The 21,006-nt window shown below is 43.7% G+C and overlaps 1 protein-coding gene across 2 annotated transcripts in view; it reads right to left on the bottom strand.

The window, feature by feature from the left end:
* Positions 1–385: 385 nt before the first annotated feature.
* Positions 386–21,006, bottom strand: part of comtd1 (catechol-O-methyltransferase domain containing 1) — a 74,913-nt gene continuing 54,292 nt past the window's right edge. Inside the window, exons 5-7 of one of the 2 annotated variants that reach the window (XM_041176436.1) lie at positions 17,974–18,028; positions 2,311–2,444; positions 386–905 (exon numbers count right to left, since the gene is read on the bottom strand). In XM_041176436.1, coding sequence (XP_041032370.1) covers positions 756–905; positions 2,311–2,444; positions 17,974–18,028 — 339 coding nt within the window. In that variant the 3' untranslated portion in view covers positions 386–755. The remainder of the gene's footprint in view (positions 906–2,310; positions 2,445–17,973; positions 18,029–21,006) is intronic. The other variant, XM_041176437.1, reaches the window with a different exon arrangement.

The raw sequence follows: 21,006 nt of genomic DNA, 5'->3' as shown, positions 1-21,006 counted from the left end.
TCCCCCCCGTTGGGGGGGTTGTGCAGGGGCAGGGATGGGTGCGAACCTGATTGGTGCCCCTGATCAGGGCCGTGCCACTATTTTACATGGGCAGGCTAATTAAGGCTCGACCAGCGTGATGCTCGCCCGGAAGCGCTGAGCGCTCCCTGTGAGGGCGGGGGAGGGTTTTCCCTGAGTCAGGGCCCGCGCTCTTTTGCGCATGTGCACGCAAGAGTGCAGAGATCTCCCTGAGGCACGGAGGTTGGATGGGCAGCTCATTTCATTGAGTTAATTAGGTTCTAAATGGCCTTAATAGGCCTTTGACAGTTTGGTGGCTGCGCAGCCGACTTGGTTGCGCGCCCGCCGAACTGAAAATCTAAAAGATGTGCGGTGGTGTTGGGAAGCCCGCCCGACATCACCCCGCGTCATTTTACACATCGGCAAGCGGACCTCGTCCCCACTCGCTGACTGGAGAATTCAGCCCCTTGTGTTTTGTTTCCAACAGTGTCTCATTCACTGGGGAATGATCCTTTCAATGAATGAATGAAGCAAGTGGTAGAAGACATGATTTGGGTCCTTAAAGAGGGAGGGATAAGCGCCGCCACTGGTATATCATTTTGGAAAGCTGCAGAATTTAAAACATAGAGTGAGAAAATATTAAGAGAAGAGAAAGGAGATAGGTAGTGTGAATAATAGGAAGATGTTTCATTATCTGGTGTTGCACTTGCTGAAGAAATATCGTGAGCAGTTGGAATGTGTGCTCACTGGAGTTTGCACTACAGCTTGAAGACCAAGGTGACTCCATCGCCAATGGTGAGCATGTTCATATTGACTCTGCTGTCCCTGTAAATCTTCTCATTGAGTTTAACGATGCTCAGCGTGTCGGGGTCATTTCCTGGATTAAGCACTGACCCACCCCATAGTACCTGTAGGGGAAAAAAAACACGCAGATTCTTTCTGAGGGTGAATGGAAACCTGCATCTGACAAAATCATTTAGAGCAGGTAGAAGAGAAGGTATCTTTTTTGTTTCTAATTAAATATCCCCAACAGTCCAAGGGAATCCAAAGAAATATCAGTGCACCTTTTTAGCTAAAATAGAGAGGGTACTGACACTTGAGTATTGCTGAAAAAAGAGACATGTCAAAGCTTTTCGTTTTACACTCATCAGGACACTTCACAAGAACAACCAATATAAGGGGAAAGCAACAATTTATACTGTATGTGAAGAGAGTGCTGATTGGTTGGCAAGTGGCATTGCCATGGAGAATGCACCATATGACAATCAGTCAGCAGCAAGTGTTAGGATCAGTAGAAACACATTAAGAGGACAATTGGCATATTGGGAACTGTGACCATTGTATGTATGTGTTGCGTATGTATATTTAGATATATAATACATATATTTTTAAATATATACATGTATATATATACACACACACATACATATATACAGTATGGAGCAGAATGCGAATGTTCCATGATGATTCCTGCACTCTTACCATTACACCTAGAGTTTCAGCAAGACCAGCAAACCTTTAAATAAACAGCTTGATTCTCCAAAGCATCAGCAACATTACAAAATGGCAGCTATCAGGAATAAAAAATAGGGCAGCTGGCAAAAGTACAGATCGGTTGTTCCAATAATAGATAAGCAGGATCTACTCAAATATTAGGATACATTAACTGGGACAACAGGGAGAACTCTCCTGCTCTTTTTTTGAAATAGAGTCATGAGACCTTTTTTTGCACTTGAGAGAGAAGAGAGGGGCTTGGCCTAATGTCTCATTTGAAAGACAGTGCAGCATTCCCTCAGTACTGCACTGAGGTTTCAGCCTTGACTTTGTGCTCAAGTCCCTGGGGTGGGAGGGAGGGAGAAAGAAATTGTTGAATCCACAACTTTCTGACTGAGAGACGAGTGAGGTACCCACTGAGCCATGGCTGACAATTATTGTTTATTACAAATGGATCCAGTATTGTTGGCAGATTGCAATGCGAGTGGAGAAGGGTCAAAACTCAGGAGCTCACAGTCACCCAATGAGGTAGTGGCTAACAAAGATTTCTATTGGCAAAGCTGAGCTGGGAAATGGAAGGAGAGTAAAACAAAGCATGATCAGGTTATGGTGGAACAAGGTCAAAGAAACAGTTCTAACTGTAATAAGATGAAACTCCTGACATGGCCTTTTGGAACTCAAAGTTTGTCATATGACAACTACCTCCACTTTTGCCATTTAAAAATTTGTTTAGGACCACGTCAGTATCTTGTTACCAATCACAAGCTGCCATCAGCTAACTGACCCCATCAGTTAATTAAGGACACCTTACAGACTCACATTGTCAACCGCTATTATTCCTCCTTTCCGGATAAGTTGCAGACATTTCTCATAATACACGCCGTAGTTCAGCTTGTCAGCATCAATGAAGGCAAAGTCAAAGGATTCTGCTTTGCCAGCTTCCAGAAGCTCATCTGTTGAAAAATCAGGAGAGCAGAAAAACACAATTACTAAAGAGGGACAAATCATTTTCAAACCGCTTTAGTTAGCAAGTGCAGGAAAAAGGAACTAATATGACTTAATCGTAATGTTCATGTGCTTTTATTTATTCATTCATTGGATATGGGCTTTGCTGGCTGGGCTAGCATTATTGTCCATCCCTAATTGCCTCCCGAGAAGGTGGTGTTGAGCTGCCTTCTTGAACCGCTGCAGTCTATGTGGTGTAGGTACATCCACAGTGCTGTTAGTGTGGGAGTTCCAGGATTTTGACCCAGCCACAGTGAAGGAACAGCGATATATTTCCAAGTCAGGATGGTGAGTGGCTTGGAGGGGAACTTTCAGGTGGTGGAATTCCCATGTGTCTGCTGCCCTTGTCCTTATAGATGGTATTGTCATGGGTTTGGAAGGTGCTATCTGAGGAGCCTTAGTGAGTTCCTGTAGTGCATCTTGTAGATGGTACACACTGCTGCTACTGTGCATTGGTGGTGGAGGGAGTGAATGTTTGTGGATGTGGTGCCAATCAAGTGGGCTGCTTTGTCCTGGATGGTGTCGAACTTCTTGAGTGTTACTGGAACTGCACTCATCCAGGCAAGTGGAGAATATTCCATCACAAGGTGGACAGGCTTTGGGGAGTCAGGAGGTGAGTTACTCATCGCAGGATTCCTAGCCTCTAACCTGCTCTTGTAGCCACAATGGCCAGTCCAGTTTAGTTTCTGGTCAACGATAAGCCCCCGGATATTGACAGTGGGGGATTCAGTGATGGTAATGCCTTTGAAGATCAAGTGGCAATGCTTAGTTTCACTCTGAGATGGTCATTGCCTGACTCTTGTGTGGCATGAATGTTAATTGCCACTTGTCAGCCCAAGCCTGGATGTTGTCCAGGTCTTGCTGCACTTGGACAAGGACTGCTTCAGTATCTGAGGAGTCACGAATGATGCTGACCATTGTGTAATCATCTGCGAACATCCCCACTTCTGACCTTATAATGGAAGGAAGGTCATTGATGAAGCAACTGAAGATGGTTGGGCTGAGGACCCTACCCTGAGGAACTCCTGCAGTGATGTTCTGGAACTGAGATGGTTGACCTCCAAAAACCACAACCATCTTTCTTTGTGCTTGGTATGACTCCAACCAGTGGAGAGTTTCCCCCCAATTCTGAATCCAGTCTTGCTAGGCTCCTTGATGCCACACTTGGTCAAAAGCTGCCTTAGTGTCAAGGGCACTCACTCTCACTTCACCTCTAGAACTCTTTTGTCCACGTTTGAACCAAGGCTGTAATGTGTCTGTTGAACTGAAGCTTTGTGCTTACCTGACAATTATCACATGAAGGCCCTGCTTTGTACATCATCCTTGGTTATGAGCATGGCATTTTGTTGCTCAGTTAAGCAACCCCATTTCATTGAATTTAAACCCTGAGCTATCCTGTGCTTTTTATCACCAGTTTCTGCTGACTACAGAGTCAGGAGCCAGAGCAGCTGAAAGGAAACTAGCCATTTGCTTTATATAACAAGTGGATAGTCCCACTCTTGACCTACACTAGCCTTTAAAGAGCAAGTGACAACCTCACTTCAAACAATTAATAAGAATTACTGTTCTATTTCTTTCGATTATTTCTGTTTAACCAGTGAATGTTGTAATCATTATAGAAGAAGATAAGTAGACACCAAGACGCTGCAGCCATTTTCTGTGTTAAAGCTGTAATAGACAACAACATGGAGATATACTGTTTGCTCCGCATTGCCCAGTGGTCAGGCAGAGCAGTGGTTGCATGAGAACTAGCAAAGTTTTTCCCATTAAGAACCATTTTCTTGAATGGCACAGTTGACCATTTGCTAATATTAAAAGGTTTCCTTTGGTTGCCATTATCCAAGCTAATGAACATTGACTGTTTTTAATCAAGAACCAACAGCAACACATTGGAAAGTTTGAAAGTAGTGTAAGGAATCAGGAAGTCCAAACTCTGGCTTGTCTGTTGATTTCTTACTTTCACACCCGGGCAAAGGTTCAAAATCCATAAATCAGCAAACAGCGAATTCAGCCAAAGGGAAATTGTAGAAACTGCATTAAGCATCACCACAATTTTAATGACATTTGCTTTACCCAGAGGGACAAAAGAAGAGATTGTGCAATACTTGGAAATTTATTTTCCTGTTCTGCAGCAAGTGACATGGGATCTATACCACCACTGCCCCAAGTCCTGGTAACATCGATAGCCAAATATTTAAAGCTCTCCACAGACCAATAAAATTAGAGGTAATGATGGTTGAAAAACCACAGGCCAAGCCAAGGGTTCAGGCTGGCTGGCTTGTTCCATAAACTGAAATGTTACCCAAATTGATCTGCTAACATTTGATCAATCATTCAAGGTTGGCTAATAAATAAATATCAATTTATGTTTGTCCCAATAGAAAGTCAAAGCAAAGACACATTTTCACTGCTGATGAATCTTTGGCAGCCCTGCACCATTCTCCATAGGAAAAATGCACTTGTGAATCTGCACAAATGGCTTGTACCCAGGGGGGAAGCAAAACTTGGATAAAATAGTGTAAAACTGTTCAAAAAAATCATATCTAAACTATTGTAATAATATATACAATTAGAAAGGTAGCAATGCTGTAAAATCCACTAATCTGATTTTCTACAGATTTACAGGGGAGGGGGAGATACAAGGGAATAGCACGGACAGTGATGGCCAGAAAACGTTCCCTTCACACACACAAAATTTTACTATTTTACAAAGAAACCACATACAAGACCAGTTTTTTTAAAATCATTCATTCACACGATGTGGACATTGCTGGTGGCCAGCATTTATTGCCCATTGAGGAGCTGGCAGTGAGCCACCTTCTGGAATATAACTGAGTGGCTTGCTAGGCTATTTCAGGGAACATTTAACAGTCAACCACATTCTCCGTGGGTCTGGAGTCATATTTAGGCCAGACCAGGAAAGGATGGCAGACTTCCTTCCCTAAATGACATCAATGAACCAGATGGGGTTTTAACGGCAGCCCGGTAGTTTCATGGTCACCATTACTGATGCTAGCTTTGTATTCCAGAATTCCATTTAATTAATTAATTGATCGATTAATTAATTAATTAATGATGCTAGTGGACTAACAGGGAAAAGGTATGTTATTGGCTCTCCTTGCCTTAACAGCACCTTCTCGTGGGTCTGTTCCTAGGATCCGGTCCAAACTGTCACTCACAGGTCTTGGATAACGTTGGCACAGGGTCTCTGGCTGCCTGTCTCTATTTTGTCCTTTAGTCCATGCTCAGGCGGTCTTGGAAGGAGGACATGGGGTATCACCAGTATCCTCAAGACCCTCCATGGCCTGTAGACAGTGCAAGACAAAGGATCTAAATTATTGGTTTACTTTCATTTCGTTAGTGAGCATTTAATTATATTAGAGGCACCTCCTCAGTTTGAGGACGCACGTGTGCAGTTGCTTTTCTGTTAGTGACAAAGGAATTGTTGGAAACAACTGGAGGAAGCTATACCCGGATATTAGCTCAGTGAATTGGATCGTAGCTGTGCTGAACTATCTGAGGACCCAATGGCTGAATTCTACAGCTGAATTTTAAAAAAATTTTTCATGGGATGTGGCTATCGCTGGCTAGCCCTAATTGCCCTCATTCAGAGGGTATTTTTAAGAGTCAATCACACTGTGGGTCTGGAGTCACATGTAGGACAGTCCAGGTAAGGAGGGCAGGTTTCCTTCCCTAAAGGACATTAATGAACCAGATGGGTTTTTACAACAATCAGCAATGGTTTCATGATCATCATTAGACTTTTAATTCCAGGTTTTTATTGAATTCTATCTGCCGTGGTGGGGTTTGAACCCGGGTCCCCAGAGCATAACCCTGGGTCTTTGGATTACTAGTCCAGCCACTGCCTCCTCAGACTGCTGTCAGGTGATGAGAATTGGAAAGCCACAAATGCCTTTTTTAAAGCAGTTTCCTTCTTGAGGTCCTTAACCCACCACTGCCCCCATACAAAAATGGTGACTTACGTATTCTGCGGGGTCCACTCACTGAATATACTGCGTTTCACCAATCACCTGGAAGAGTTAATGGCGCTTTGAAAAGTTGACCCTGCCAGTTTGTTTACAATGAGGAGCAGGAAGTAGCTTTGTACCAATGACTGCGTATTTGGAGGAACTCTCATTTAAGTTGTGTGTGAAGCTAAAAGCTGCCTGTGCTGGCCTTTCCCCTGGGGACATGCTGACCTGAAGCACGATTAATAAATGCTGTACTGCTAATGGAGACATTCATTTAATTGTGACCTGTCATTCAATAGGAAAACCTTGGCTCATTCAAAACGCAGCTTCAATTACCATTTCTTTCAGATTGCTCTCAAATGCAGCCAAGGATTAATTCAGTAATATTATCAGACTTACACTGCTTTAAAAACTGCCGACACTATGCAGGCTAGCACATAATCATCTCTCATGCTGACCTCATTCTGTCCAAACAACGGATAATATGGTTATGAAACCTATTTAAAGGTTTCTCCATCACTCTCCCAGCCCTGAACTATTCTTTAATGTATGGTGAAATTAAAAGAGATTAATAAGCAAGCCTTTGAAATATTTAAAATGGTTTTGAACTGGTCAATCACATGAGGAGGCCAGAGAACCTAGAAACTGTAGGCAGCTCGAGATGGGGGATCTGTCTCATGATGCTATTGGTAATCTCCAAAACATGCCAAGTCCCCCAAGCACTTCATGCCATCATTTAGACTACACTGTCCCTCCTAATTGCTCCTGTTGGATAAGATGGCAGGTTGCTGCACAAAAGCTTGAGAAAGCTCTGTAGGCAGCAGGAAGCGTAGTGAACAGCGAGCGCCTTCCTTCACTGCTGACGGCAAACTCCAGACAAACGTTTTCAGGACAAGATGACAAGTCAAGGGTCAGAGTTTGGCAATCACTGTTGAGGGAAGTGCCGTTCTAAAAATCAACACTGTGATTCTGTAGATTATAAAGGGGGAGGAGGTCTTGTGGCACAGTGGGTAGTATCCCTACCTCTGGGCTAGAAGCTCCAGGTTCAAGTCCGACTTCAGGACTTGATGGTCATGGAAGGTGTGTTCATAATGTGGCCAAACACGTTGTTTATCAGCCTGTAAATCCTTCCCATATGCCTGATGGTAGGCGGTAAGGGTGGGAGAGTTTCCTGGTCAGCCAAACTGCAGAAGACAACAGCAAACCATTGCAGTACTTTGCCAAGCTTAATCATCGACCAATCCAATGGAAGTCCATGGTCACCAAGGCATGGCTGGAGGAGGTTACAAAACATTACCCCTCATATGTGGGCATTATAGAGGCTGTGGAAAAGATTCAAGCAGAGAGGCCGCAAACAAGAATGGTACCCTTTTTAAAACACCTTACTTAGATAGGCTGCATCTCTTTACTTTAGAGATGAATAGACTGAGGAGATCTGATAGAGGATTTAAACTCTGAAGGGGCGAGACAACACTGGCAGATCATTTCAGTTAAATAGGTTAGGGAGGACCAGGGTCATGTGTATAAATGACACAAGGGCGGAACTATGCCAGATGGATCTGAAGGTTCTTCTTTTCCCACAAGATAGTTGACTAAGCAAACAAATTGCAAGCAGCTTAACAAAGGAGAGCTGGAGCAATTTCTGCTTGTGACAGATATCACAGAACACAAAATCTCGGTGGAAGCCCGAGAATACGAATCATGGGCCTGAAATTTAACTTAGGCGGGCACAGCCGATTGGCGGGCACAGCTGATTGGCCAGCTGGAGTGCAGTCGGGAAACAGACCACCGACTGCAATCGACCCCCAACTGTAGTCTCACGCTGGCTGGCCAGCGAGTGTGAAATGCTCAGCGCCGCCGGGGTGGGGGCAGGGAGATGGTGGGCAATGCTGCCTCAGGGAGCTGCAGACCTGAAAACCATCAAATAAATGTTATAAAAGCTGAAAAAAAATGTCCATGCATCACAATCAATCACCTGAAAATATAGGTGATAAAAATGCTGCCCGCAGATATTTATTTATTTTTTTTATTTCGTAACAGAAACCTCATCCCGCCCTTGGATGATATTGGATGAAAAGTGCCAAGTCGGCCTGGCCGATTCACCCATCTGCCAACCATAAGGTTGGACTGGCTACGAAAAATCGGAGACAATTGCGCCGGTAATGGGCTTAACTGCCCTCTTAATTGTCGGTGGGTGCACTTGCGAATTTTGTGCGGGCCCACTGAGCGAAATATCGCGCAAGCGTGCGAAGATATCAGGACGCTCGCCCAACGTCTTCTTGTGCCAATTTACCCCTGATCGGGTTGGGCCCGCAGGATCTAAATTTCAGCCCATGGTAAACCTGGTCTCCTGGACCAGCTCTGATCGTCTAAGGGGATTACGGGCTATTTTCCAGAATTGTTCCCCCTAAATCGAGTCTGCTTCTCAAAAGCTGACTGTATTTTTGCCTCTTCCAGCTTCCTGCTGGTGGGTGGGACTGTTGTGAGACAATGTTTAAGAGGCATCATTGTGTGGGGTAGGCTGGATGGAGTTGGTCTTTCCCTTTCCAGGAAGGACAAAAGAGGACGTTCTGCATAGTCAGCTATGAGGACCTGGACATCAAATTAAGAGCCAGAACCTCAAAGATCATAATCTTTGGATTATTACTTGAGCCACGTGCAAATTGGCATAGGATAAATCAGATTAGGGAGATGAATGTGTGGCTCAAAGACTGGTGTGGGAAAAATGGGTTCTGGTTCATGAGGCACTGGCACCAATACTGGGAAAAGTGGAATCTGTACCATTAGGCAGTCTACACCTGAACTGTGCTGGGACTGGTGTTCTTGCGAGCCGCACAACTAGAGAAGTAGAGAGGGCTTTAAACTAAATAGCGGGGGGCAAGGGATCCAATTTGGGAAGATGTAGTAAATCAAAGAGCAGAGACAAGACAAAAGTAAAAGATATTATTACGGGAAATGACAAACAGACCGTGACAGGAAGGGATAGAGAGTATAAATGTAACAGTAAATCAACAGATGAAACCAGAGGTTATAATAAGAATAAAAAGATAAAACTAAAAGTTCTGTATCTGGATGCTCGTAGCATTTGAAACAAACCAGATGAACTGAGAATGCACTTAGAAATAAATAATTACAATTTGATAGCCATAACGGAGACATGGTTGCAGGAGGACATGGATTGAGACCTGAATACTGAAGGGTACAGGATATTTAGGAAGGACAGGAAGCAAGGAAAAGGTGGAAGGGTGGCTCTGTTAGTTAATGATGATATTAGCAGAGAGAGGGATGATGTAAGTTCAGGAGAGCAGGATGTGGAAACGGTTTGGGTAGAGATGAGAAATGGTAAAGGCAAGAAGTCACTTGTGGGAGTTGTGTACAGGCCCCCTATCAATAACCACATGGTGGGATTAAGCATAAAGGAAGAAATAATTGGAGCTTGTCAGAAAGGCCCGACGATAATCATGGGAGATTTTAATTTACATATAGATTGGAAAAGTCAGATGGGCAAAGGTAGCTTAGATGAGGAGTACATTGAATGTTTTCAGGATAGTTTCTTAGAACAGCATGTTCTGGAACCAACCAGAGAGCAGGCTATTCTAGATCTGGTATTGTGCAATGAGATGGGAGTAATAAATGATCTCATAGTGAAGGCGCCCCTAGGTGGCAGCGGCCATAATATGATTGAATTTTACATTCAGTTTGAGGGAGAGAGGAGTGGGTCTGAGACTAAGTTTTTAAACTTAAATAAGGACAATTATGAGGGCTTGAAAGCTGAGCTGGTTAAAGTGAATTGGCAAATTAGGTTAAGGGATAGGTCAATAGAGATGCAGTGACTAATGTTTAAGGCAGTATTTCAGAATGCACAGAATAGATACATTCCAATGAATAAGAAAAAGTCCAAGGGACAGGCACACCATCTGTGGTTAACTAAAAAGCTGGAGAATTCATAATGGAAAATAAGGAGATGGCAGATGAATTGAACAGGTATTTTGCACCAGTTTTCATTATAGAGGATACAAGTAACATTCCAGAAGCAGCTATAAGCCGCCAAATGGAAGTGGGGAAGGAAATCAGGAAAATTACAGTCACCCGAGAAGTGGTACTGAGTAAATTATTGGAGCTGTGGGCTGACAAGAGCCTGGATCCTGAAGGACTTCATCCTAGGGTCTTAAATGAAGTGTCTAGCTGATGCACTGGTTTTAATTTTCTGAAACTCTCTAGATTCAGGGAAGGTCCCATTAGATTGGAAGATAGCAAATGTAACTCCATTATTCAAAAAGTAGGGAGACATAAAGTGGGAAGCTACAGGCCAGTTAGCTTAACATCTGTCGTAGGGAAAATGTTAGAAGCTATTATAGAAGAAGTTATAGGGCACTTGGGTAAGCTCAAGGTCATCAAGCAGAGTTAACATGGTTTTGTGAAAGGGAAATTATGTTTACCCAACTTATTGGAGTTCTTTGAGGAAGTAACGTGTTGTGGATAAAGGGGGGTGGATGTACTGTACTTAGATTTCCAGAAGGCATTTGAAAAAGTGCCACATCAAAGGTTAATGTGAAAAGTAAAAGCTCATGGTATAGGGGGTAACATATTGGCATGGATAGAAGATTGCCTGGCTAGCAGGAAGCAGAGAGTAGGCATAAATGGGTCTTTTTCAGGTTGGCAAGATATAGTGGTGTGCCACAGGGATCAGTGCTGGGCCCTCAACTGCTTACAATTTATATAAGTGACTTGGATGGAGGGATTTAAGGGAAGGTTGCCAAATTTGCTGATGACACAAAGACAGGTAGGAAAGTAAGTTGTGAAGCGGACATAAGGAGGTTACAAAAAGATATTGATAGGTTAAGTGTGTGGGCAAAGATTTGCCAAATGGAATATAATGTGGGAAAATATGAAATAGTCCATTTTAGCAGGAAGAATAAAAGAGAAGCATATCATCTAAATGGTGAAAGATTGCAGAGCTCTGAGGTGCAGAGGGATCTGGGTGTTCTCGTGCATGAACCACAAAAAGGCTAGTATGCTAATACAGCAAGCAATTAGGAAAGCTAATAGGATATTATCATTTATTGCGAGGGGAATTGAATAGAAGAGTAGGGAGGTTATACTTTAGTTGTACAGCGCACTAGTGAGACCACATTTGGAGTACTGTGTACAGTATTGCTCACCTTATTTAAGGAGGATGTAATTGCTTTGGAAGCAGCTCAGAGAAGGTTTTACTAGACTAATACCTGGAATGGGTGGGTTGTTTTCTGAGGAAAGGTTGGACAGACAAGGCTTGTATCCACTGAGTTTAGAAGAGTAAGAGGCGACTTGATTGAAACATATAAAATCCTGAGGGGTCTTGACAGGGTGGATGAGGAGAGAATGTTTCCTCTTGTGGGTGAATCTAGAATTAGGGGACACTGCTTAAAAACAGGATTGAGGAGAAATTTCTTTCACTCAGAGGGTCTTGAGTCTTTGGGACTCTCTTCCTGGTAGAAGTAGAGTGTTTGAATACTTTTAAGGCAGAGGTGGATAGATTCTTGGTAAGCAAGTGGGTGATGGGTTATTGTGGGTAGGCGGGATGCAGATTTGAGGTTACTATCACATCAGCCATGGTCTTATTAAATGGCGGAGCAGGCTCAAGGGGCTGAATGTTTGCGTGTTCCTATGTTTCCATCATTTCCATATAGGTTTAAAAACCAAAGGCTATTCAATAGTCAGAAGGGTTAAGCAGCAGAGTTGATACATTTGTGGAGTAAAGCACAACTGTGCGTTGGTGATGAGGAGATGGAGATGTACTGATTTATTACTGTGATTCATTGTAACATAGAAATTTGAATAATTAAGAACTAAATCTGAAAATGAAAAACCCCCACTTTCTAAATCTCTGGATGGATGATGTACAGGACAGATTTTGATTATATGTATTAATATTTGGATCAGTAATTATTGTGTCAGCTTTTCCCAATATTTCTATCAGTATGCTGGAAAATCCAATAAATCTACTAAAATCACCTATAAATTTGTAATCTTAGTGCTATCAGACTCGCTACATTGACCATTTTAAGGCCTGTCCTGTGGGGATTTTAAACAAGACAGGATATAATTCTGCTCTAAGATAAAAGCAAAATACTGCGGATGCTGGAAATCTGAAACAGGTTCTGAAGAAGAGTCATACAAACTCGAAACATTAACTCTGCCTTTCCCTCCACAGATGCTGTTGGACCTGCTGAGTTTATTCAGCATTTTTTGGTTGTTTTTTCCCTTCTAATTCTGCTCCCTCTTTTTTACTTGCTGTTTGGAGAAAAATAAGTAAGGAACCTCTAGTCATTCCTGCTTTGTACAGATGCCATAATTCCCCAAAATCACAGACTGAACACAATGTTTGCAGTGGATCAGTGGGCTGAGCCCTTAGATTCAATTCAAATACTCAATGTGAATGGTGTGGTGGGATCCTTTTTACAGCAAAATAATGGTTGTGATTGAGAGTTTATAACCTTGTTGAAGATTGAAATCAGGTTTGGGAGAGGAACAGGCTATCGTTCTCTGATAATAGAATGGTGGAAAGACCTGGGAAGGTAGATTATATAGTCAAGGTACGCATTGCCAACCAAGCTAGCATTGTGGCCAAGTGAGTATGTTTAAAGTTCCAACGCTATCGTCAGGAAGGGGTTGGTGTTTCACTGCTGCCTCAGAGGATGGGCTATAAAATGAGGAGAGTAGGTCAGGTCACTATGTCAGATCACTCTTAACTCCGCAGAGAAATAGGAAGTTGGTGAATTGCTACTACATTTTTGCAACTGTTCTTGGACAAACCACCTTTACAAAGCAGTTTGGGCACCATGTAAGTGCAGGGACTTCCAAAGCAGTGCACCCACATGCATTCCCTGTGCCATACAAGCAGCAAGCTACAGGAGATGCTGGACCTGGGAACATGACAGCCATGTCAAAGCCCTTGGTCGCTGCCAATAATGTTCCTAGGTCAAACATTGCGAGCTAAATGATTTGCTGGAAACCTTTCATAGGGGAAACGTCAAAGACTTCAAGCAGAAGCAGACTGTTTGCCAATTTTATCTAACAAAAGGTTAATGGAGGTGTCACTTAAAAAATAGAAACTTGTGTCTATTTTGTATCTTTCACAACCTCGGGATGTCCCAAAGCGCTTTACAGCCAATGCAGCAGCAACCAACTTGTGCACAGCAAGCTCCCACGAGCAGCAATGGTGATAATTACTGGATAATCTGTTATTTTTCAATATTGATTGAGGGATAATTATTGACCAGGACCCAGGGATAATTCCCTTGCTTTTCTTTGACATCATGCCATGGAACCTTTGACATGCCCCGAAGAGGGCAGATGAGACCTCGGTTTAATACCTCTGACAGTGCCACGCTCCCTCAGGACTGACTGGAGTGTCAGCCTGGATTTGTGTTCACGTCCCTGGAATGTGATATGAACCCAAAACTTCTGACTCAGAAGCAAGAGTCCTACTCACTGAGTCGTGGCTGTCAATTTGACCAGAAACTCAATAGCGCTGCGCAGTTATTAACATTATCAAGGCTAGGCGACAGTGTCTGGTTAAATATTCACAATTCAGGATGTCCCAAAATTAACTCCATCCCTGGTACATAATCAGACACATTCTGTTTTGCATTGGAGGCGGTTCAGACGAGTTTTACTAGATTGAAACTGGAATGAGTGGGTTGTCTTCTGAGGAAAGGTTGGACAGACTGGGCTTGTTTCCACTGGAGTTTAGAAGAGTGAGGGGTGATTTGAATGAAGCATACAAGATTCTAAATGGCCTTGACAAGGTGGACTTGGAAAAGATGTTTCCTCTTGTGGGTGAGTCCAGAACTAGGGGGTACTGTTTTAAAATCAGGGGACACCCTTTTAGGACAAAGATGAGGAGAAATTTATTCTTTCAGAGATTGAGCGACTTCGCAACCCTGCCTCAGAAGGCGGTGGAGACGAGGTGATTGAATATTTTTAAGGCGGAGGTAGATAGATTCTTGTTAGGCAAGGGAATCAAAGGTTATCGGAGGTGGATGGGAATGTGGAATTCGAAACATAAACAGTTCAGCCATGATCTTATTGAATGATGGGCAGGCTGGAGAGGGCGAACGGCTCACTTCTGCTCCTATTTCATATGCTCGTAAGTTGTCATCAGACAGTTGATTTGAAAATCCAATAAACCAAATCGTCAGCTTAAAACTCAAAATTGAAAGTTCAGTTTGAAATTTCAAGAACCAGTTTTGATTAGTTAGGCTCCCATACTAGCAAAAATCAAACGCTATTATTTGAAAGATAATTTACAAAGGATTAACCTCAGTCATTAAGACTGCAGCCGCATTACATCGTCCACTCCAGGAATTAAAGGGAAGGATGTTCACTGTAATTACACAACTATTATGGAGCCCTGTACTCGTCCATCTTTCATAACTGCTGTACAATCTAAACTCTCACCACACATTAAGATAAAGGAAGTGGGAGCATTAAAAGTTGTTGCAAAGTTTAAGCTGGACTTAGGGAAATGGTACATTCGGAGTTTAAACTAAAGCCAAAGCAGTGAGCAACTTCTAAAGGACATAGATGCCACCTAGAGGAAGCAAAGGCCAACTGAGCAAGGCCACATCTACCAGATTAAACTCGATGGGTAGAATTTTCCCCCCCGTCGGGGAGATTATGTGGGGGCGGACGCGGGCCCGATTGGCACCCGGAAGTGCTGTGCGTGCCCTGTGTGGGCAGGGGAGGGGGTTCCTTGAGTCGGGAGTGCGCTTTTTCACGTGCATGTGCGCGAAGGAGTGCAGACATCTCCCTGAGGCACGGAGCTTCCTCAGGGGGATTAGTTTTAAGTTTTAACGGTTCAATAAAGTGTTGAAAAAATTTTTTAGGACATGTCCCCGCCTGTGAAACTGTCACATGAGCTGGGACACGTGCACTAATTTCAATAAAAGTTTTTGAGAAAATTTAAAATCATTCATGAAACCTCATCCCGCCCGTGGGTGAGGTTCCAGGAAAAGTACGACGGCCGCCTGGGTTCTTTGTCTGCCGGACAGGCAGCTCCGTTAATTATTTTAATTGTTAGCTAAAGGGCCTTAATAGGGCTTTGACAGTTTGGCGGGTGGGCAGCTGACTCGTCTGTGTGCCCGCCGAACTGGAAATCTAAGTGACGCGCGGTGACACACACCCAATGTCGCCCTGCGTCATTTTACACCATCGGTAAGTGGGCCCCACCCCCGCTCGCCGAGCCGAAGATTCTCCCTGATGTTTCAGCAGATGAAGTAAAGTTAAGAAAGGAAAGATTTTTCCTAATTTCCTGTGTCTGATTGTCCAGTTGCACTGCGGCTAGAACCTATGATATGAAAGCTGATACTTCGGCCACAAGCATGGATGCTGCTCGATTGTGTCAGGAACAGATTTTAACTTGCACATTATTTAAACCAACTCTGCATCTACTCATGGATGTTCAAAGCTGCTAGATGACTACGTGCGTGTGGACTGGGGTGTCTGGCATTAGTCAGACATCCTCCTTTTTAGAGCAGCAGTGGCGCTAATTTAACTGTTTCCATGGAATCTCAAGCACAGAATCATAAAGTGGTTACTGCGTGGGAGGCCATTTGGCCCCTCATGCCCATGCTAGCTCTCTAAGAGAGCTAGCTCCACTCCCCCACCTTTGCTCCAAATCCCAGCAGATGTTCTTCCTTTCAGATAATTATCCAATTCCCTTTTGAAAGCCACGATTGAGTCAGCCTCCAACACACTCTCAGGCAGTGCGTTCCTGGTCCCTGCCACTTATTCTGTAAAAAGATTTCTCCTCATATTGCCTTCAGTTCTTTTGCTGTGCACCTTGAGTCAATGCTCCCTGATTCTAGACCTTCCTGCCAATGAGAGCAGTTAATCTGCCCTTCTCTGGTGAGATCCACATAATTTCAGACATGCGCTGGTTGATCACTCCATTATAAACAAGCCAGGCTGGATTTGATGTGTGAAAGGACCATTCATGCCTGTGAGGTTCAGCCATTCACACACAATGCTAGTGATGGGACATTTCAGGTTGTAGTTTTCAAATTGTAGCTATCATTTTTAACCATCAATAGTTAATTCAGTTGATAAAAGGGGATGATGTAAAGACATTTTTAGACACTGGAAGCTTCATTGTGTCATTGTGTGTGTTTTTTTCTACTTTGTAAAAAAAAGTGTAGAGTTTCTCAGGATGCAGCCTAGGCTTCCAATCACATTAATTGACCTCAGCACGTTCCAAAGCAAATGAAGTGCTTTTGACGTGTAGTCACTGTTGTAATGTAGGAAATGTGACAGTGAAGTTGTGCACAGCAAGCTCCCACACCAGATAATCTGTTTTCTCTTTGTGTTGGTGGTTCAGGGTTTTAGAATGGTGAGGACACCTTGGAAAACTCCAGAGTCCTCTTCTAAAGAGTACGAAGGAATCTCTCATGCCCACCTGAGAGGGCAGACGGGACCTTGATTTAGCACCTTGTCCGAAAGTCCGACAGTGCAGCATTCCCTCAGTACTCCCTCGAGTGTCGGCCTGGATTACGTGCTCAAAAGTGGGCCTTGAACCCACAACCTTCGGATTCAGAGACTTGTAACTGAGCCACAGCTGACAAGGAGGGCAGAAGAAAAATAATTTGTATAAATGCTGGTGACGGGCCTCATGATCCCCAAAAATAGACTCAGAGGGCAGGATTTTACACGGCAGCGAGCGGGGGTGAGGCCTGCTCACCGACACGTGAAATGACACGCGGTGACATCGGGGGGAACTCCTGCCATCACCGTGCCCCCATTTACATTTTCAGGAAGGCGGGAGCACAGCAAAATCCTTAAGGTTGGCGGCTGGCCAGGAGCACCAGCAGGAACTAGAGAAAACATGAAACCTCATCCATGGGTGGGAGGAGGTTTCATGTAGGCTTTAAAAAATTTTAATAAAGGTTTTGCAAAAATTATGGCCCTGTCCTAACTCACATGACATTGTCACACGAGGGGACATGTTAGGGAAATATTATTTTTCTATTTTTATCTTTTTTACATTTACAGCCGATCTCCCTGAGGCTGCACTTAGCCTCAGGGAGATGAGTGCGCTTTTTCGTGCACATGCGTGAAAGAGCATACTCTCGATTTTGGGATTTCCCCCCCACCCGCACAGGGAGCGCATAGCGTTTCAGTGCAGGTGTCATGCTGAACGGGCCTTAATTGGCCCACTCACCTAAAATGGCGTCGTGCCTCCAATCGGGGGCGCCAGTCGGAAGCGCCTGTACTTGCCTGCCCATCAACATCCCCCCCACTCCCAACGGGGGGAAAATTCAGCCCATAGTTATGTGAATAAATGATATAGTGTAGCTGGATATAGTAAAGGAACATCTGGAGGGATGAAGTATCTCTTTCACTCTATTGAATTGAGACGAGAGGACAAGTGGGTCTAAGTTATAATTCTGGTGTAGAAGCAATGCCAGAGTTAAAGAATTAATGATTATTTGGCTCCTGTTTCTCTTGCCTGTTTTACAGTACTTACCAAGTGTTTCAGCTGCTGGCTTAATCTGTAGGTCAATTTTATGCTCCACTCCAGCCTGCAATTAAATCAACATAGAAATTTAATTTAAAAAAACACAGAAACTCAACATGAATTCAGTGATGTTTTGTTTGTTCTCAGTGAAGTGTGGAGTTATCTGGAAATGTTTCGAACAGGCAGGAGAATATGCCACCCATGCACAATGTGCTGAGCTTTCCCCCCTTGGGACCAAGATAAACCAATCAGGCTCAAGAGTGAACAGTCTGGGCCTTAATTCATCACAGGCCCCACAGCAGCAGGGCTCATTAGTCAGACTAACAGAACAAGGGCCATCAAGCAGCAGAGCACAACAGCACCAGCTTGCAGCTATCCACATAACTAATGATTCACCGGCAGCAACTAACCTTTCCAAATTCCAAATCCACCTTGCTGCAGAGAGGAAAAGGAAACAAAAGGAGATTGTTAGACACCAAGTACATTGGGTCCTTGACACCTTTATTCACATGAGGACTGTGAACAGGATTACCTTAGCTGCCCCAGGCAATTGCAACTGGATTTTTAAGTAAATGGTAGTAAGTTTCAGGCCTTTAAAAATACTCCAACATCTCACCAACACACAGAGCTACAATATGCTGCTCAGGAATCATTTCCAACTATAGGCAGAGTAGCGATTAAACACCCGGCTCAAACTTGAACTGGTATAATTGTAAGAATCAGGACAACCTTTTCTCCAGTAGACTGTACAGCTTTCATTTCACCAGAGTGAAGTCATGGGCTTAAAAACTGGGCCACGCGGCAACCATTTTACAGGCGCCACTCAGCCTATCAAGAGGTCCAATTGACGGGCAAAAAAAGCAATGCATGTTCCTTGTCGAATGAGTGCTGGCCACTGACAAGGTTAAACAAGAGGCATCCTTTACCTGCTCCTGAAGCAGATGTTAAGCCCCACACTTACATATGCAAAGGGCCTAACATCTGCTCAAGGTCCCCGCTCCAGCGTTGGCTTGTCCTGAGGCTGCTGGAGCCATTATAAGAAACCAACCCAAGTTGCAACAAAGGCAAATAACTTCAATAAATGCAGGAGAGCTACTCCAGATCTTACATTAAAAGATCTGACTGCTGCTTCTGACATCATCTGTCAGCAACTCTGCCCACCTCACCCTGGATCATGGACTCCAGGCTGCTCTCCATCCTTGACCCTTGAACTCTGAACTCTAGCCCTGACCACATCCCCCCCAGCCCTGATGCCAACTATCCTTCCCAACAGCCCACCTGAATTTCTAGATCGTCAACCTTGAACCAAAGAATGAGAGCAAATAATCAGGAAGAGAGTTAAGGGGAGGAGAGAAAGAGAGAGGGAAGAAATGAAGGTTATTTGTGTGAGTCCTTTTTTCATTTTCAATTAATTTTATTTCCCAAGTGTTAAGTTTTAAAAAATAATGAAGTCCAAAAATTGAATTGGGGTAATTCCAAAATAATTCAGCATTGTTTCTGTTTATTCTTGTCACAATCTCTGACTGCACAAGTCATTAAAGGTCTATCAGGTGAAAGTAATTCCAGAAAAGCTGATTGGGGATAATGTGCGATTCAACAAAATGTGCAAATGGACTTAAGCTTTAGAAAGCATTACTGATGTCACAGTTCATTAACACACAGCAGATCAGAGGGAGAATTAACGGAAATCAAACACAAAATACTGCTCTCTAATCCAAAATCAAAGAATTCAGGTTACATCAAACAACATGGGTAAAATCTAGACACCAAATTAACTTTTATTCTTACTGCTTTAGTTAAATGAATGTCATAATAATGAAGGATAAACACTGAATTGCATCCGGAAATTAAAAATAAGACCTGAGTTTTTAAAATGCTCACATGCCACTGACTGGAATGCTGCAGGGTGACTCCCTAAGAGATAATGGAACCTCACCCTGTTGCCAGACAAGGTACTTCTAAAGTCACTAAAGGAACTAATTGCTCAGATAAAAACAAAAATTGCTGGAAAAACTCAGCAGGTCTGACAGTATCTGTGGAGGGGAAGACAAGAGTTAACATTTCGAGTCCGTATGACTCTTCATCAGAACTAAAGAGGAATAAGAAATGTGGTGAAATATAAGCTGGTTGGGGGGAGGGGGAGGGACAGGTGGAGCTGGATAGAGGGCCAATGATAGGTGGAGGCAAAGGAGAGATTGCCAAAAGGTCAAAGGAGGTGTTGATGGTGGTGGTATTAGCTAAGGAATGTGCTAATGGTGACATTAAGGGTAGAAAGCAGGACGAGCAAGGTACAGATAGCCCTAGTGGGGGTGGGGTGGGGAGAAGGGATCGAAATAGGCTAAAAGATGGAGATAAAACAATGGATGGAAATACATTTTAAAAATAATGATAGAAATAAGTGGGAAAAGAAAAATATATATCTAATAAAATAGAATAATTATTAGAAAAAAGGGGGATCAAAAAGAGGGGTGAGGATGGAGGAAAGAGTTCATGATCTAAAGTTGTTGAACTCAATATTCAGTCCAGAAGGCTGTAAAGTGCCTAGTCGGAAGATGAGGTGCTGTTCCTCCAGTTTGTGTTGAGCTTCACTGGAACAATGCAGCAGGCCAAGGACGGACATGTGGGCATGAGAGCAGGGTGGTGTGTTGAAATGGCAAGCGACAGGGAAGTCTGGGTCATGCTTGTGCACAGACCGAAGGTGTTCCGCAAAGTGGTCACCCAGTCTGCGTTTGGTCCCTCCAATGTATAGGAGACCACACTGGGAGCAGTGAATGCAGTAGACTAAATTGAGGGAAGTGCAAGTGAAATACTGCTTCACTTGCAAAGAGTATTTGGGCCCTTGGACAGTGGCGGGAGGGGAAGTAAAGGGGCAAGTGTTATACCTTCTGCGGTTGCATGGGAAGGTGCCGTGGGAGGAGGTTGAGGTCTGGGGGGATGAAGGAGGAGTGGACAGGGTGTCCTGGAGGGAACGATCCCTATGAAATGCTGACAGGGGGGGTGAAGGGAAGATGTGTTTGGTGGTGGCATCATGCTGGAGTTGGC

Source organism: Carcharodon carcharias, chromosome 28, assembly GCF_017639515.1.
Source record: "Carcharodon carcharias isolate sCarCar2 chromosome 28, sCarCar2.pri, whole genome shotgun sequence".
Taxonomy (NCBI): domain Eukaryota; kingdom Metazoa; phylum Chordata; class Chondrichthyes; order Lamniformes; family Lamnidae; genus Carcharodon; species Carcharodon carcharias.
This window is presented reverse-complemented; position numbering and strand designations above follow the sequence as displayed.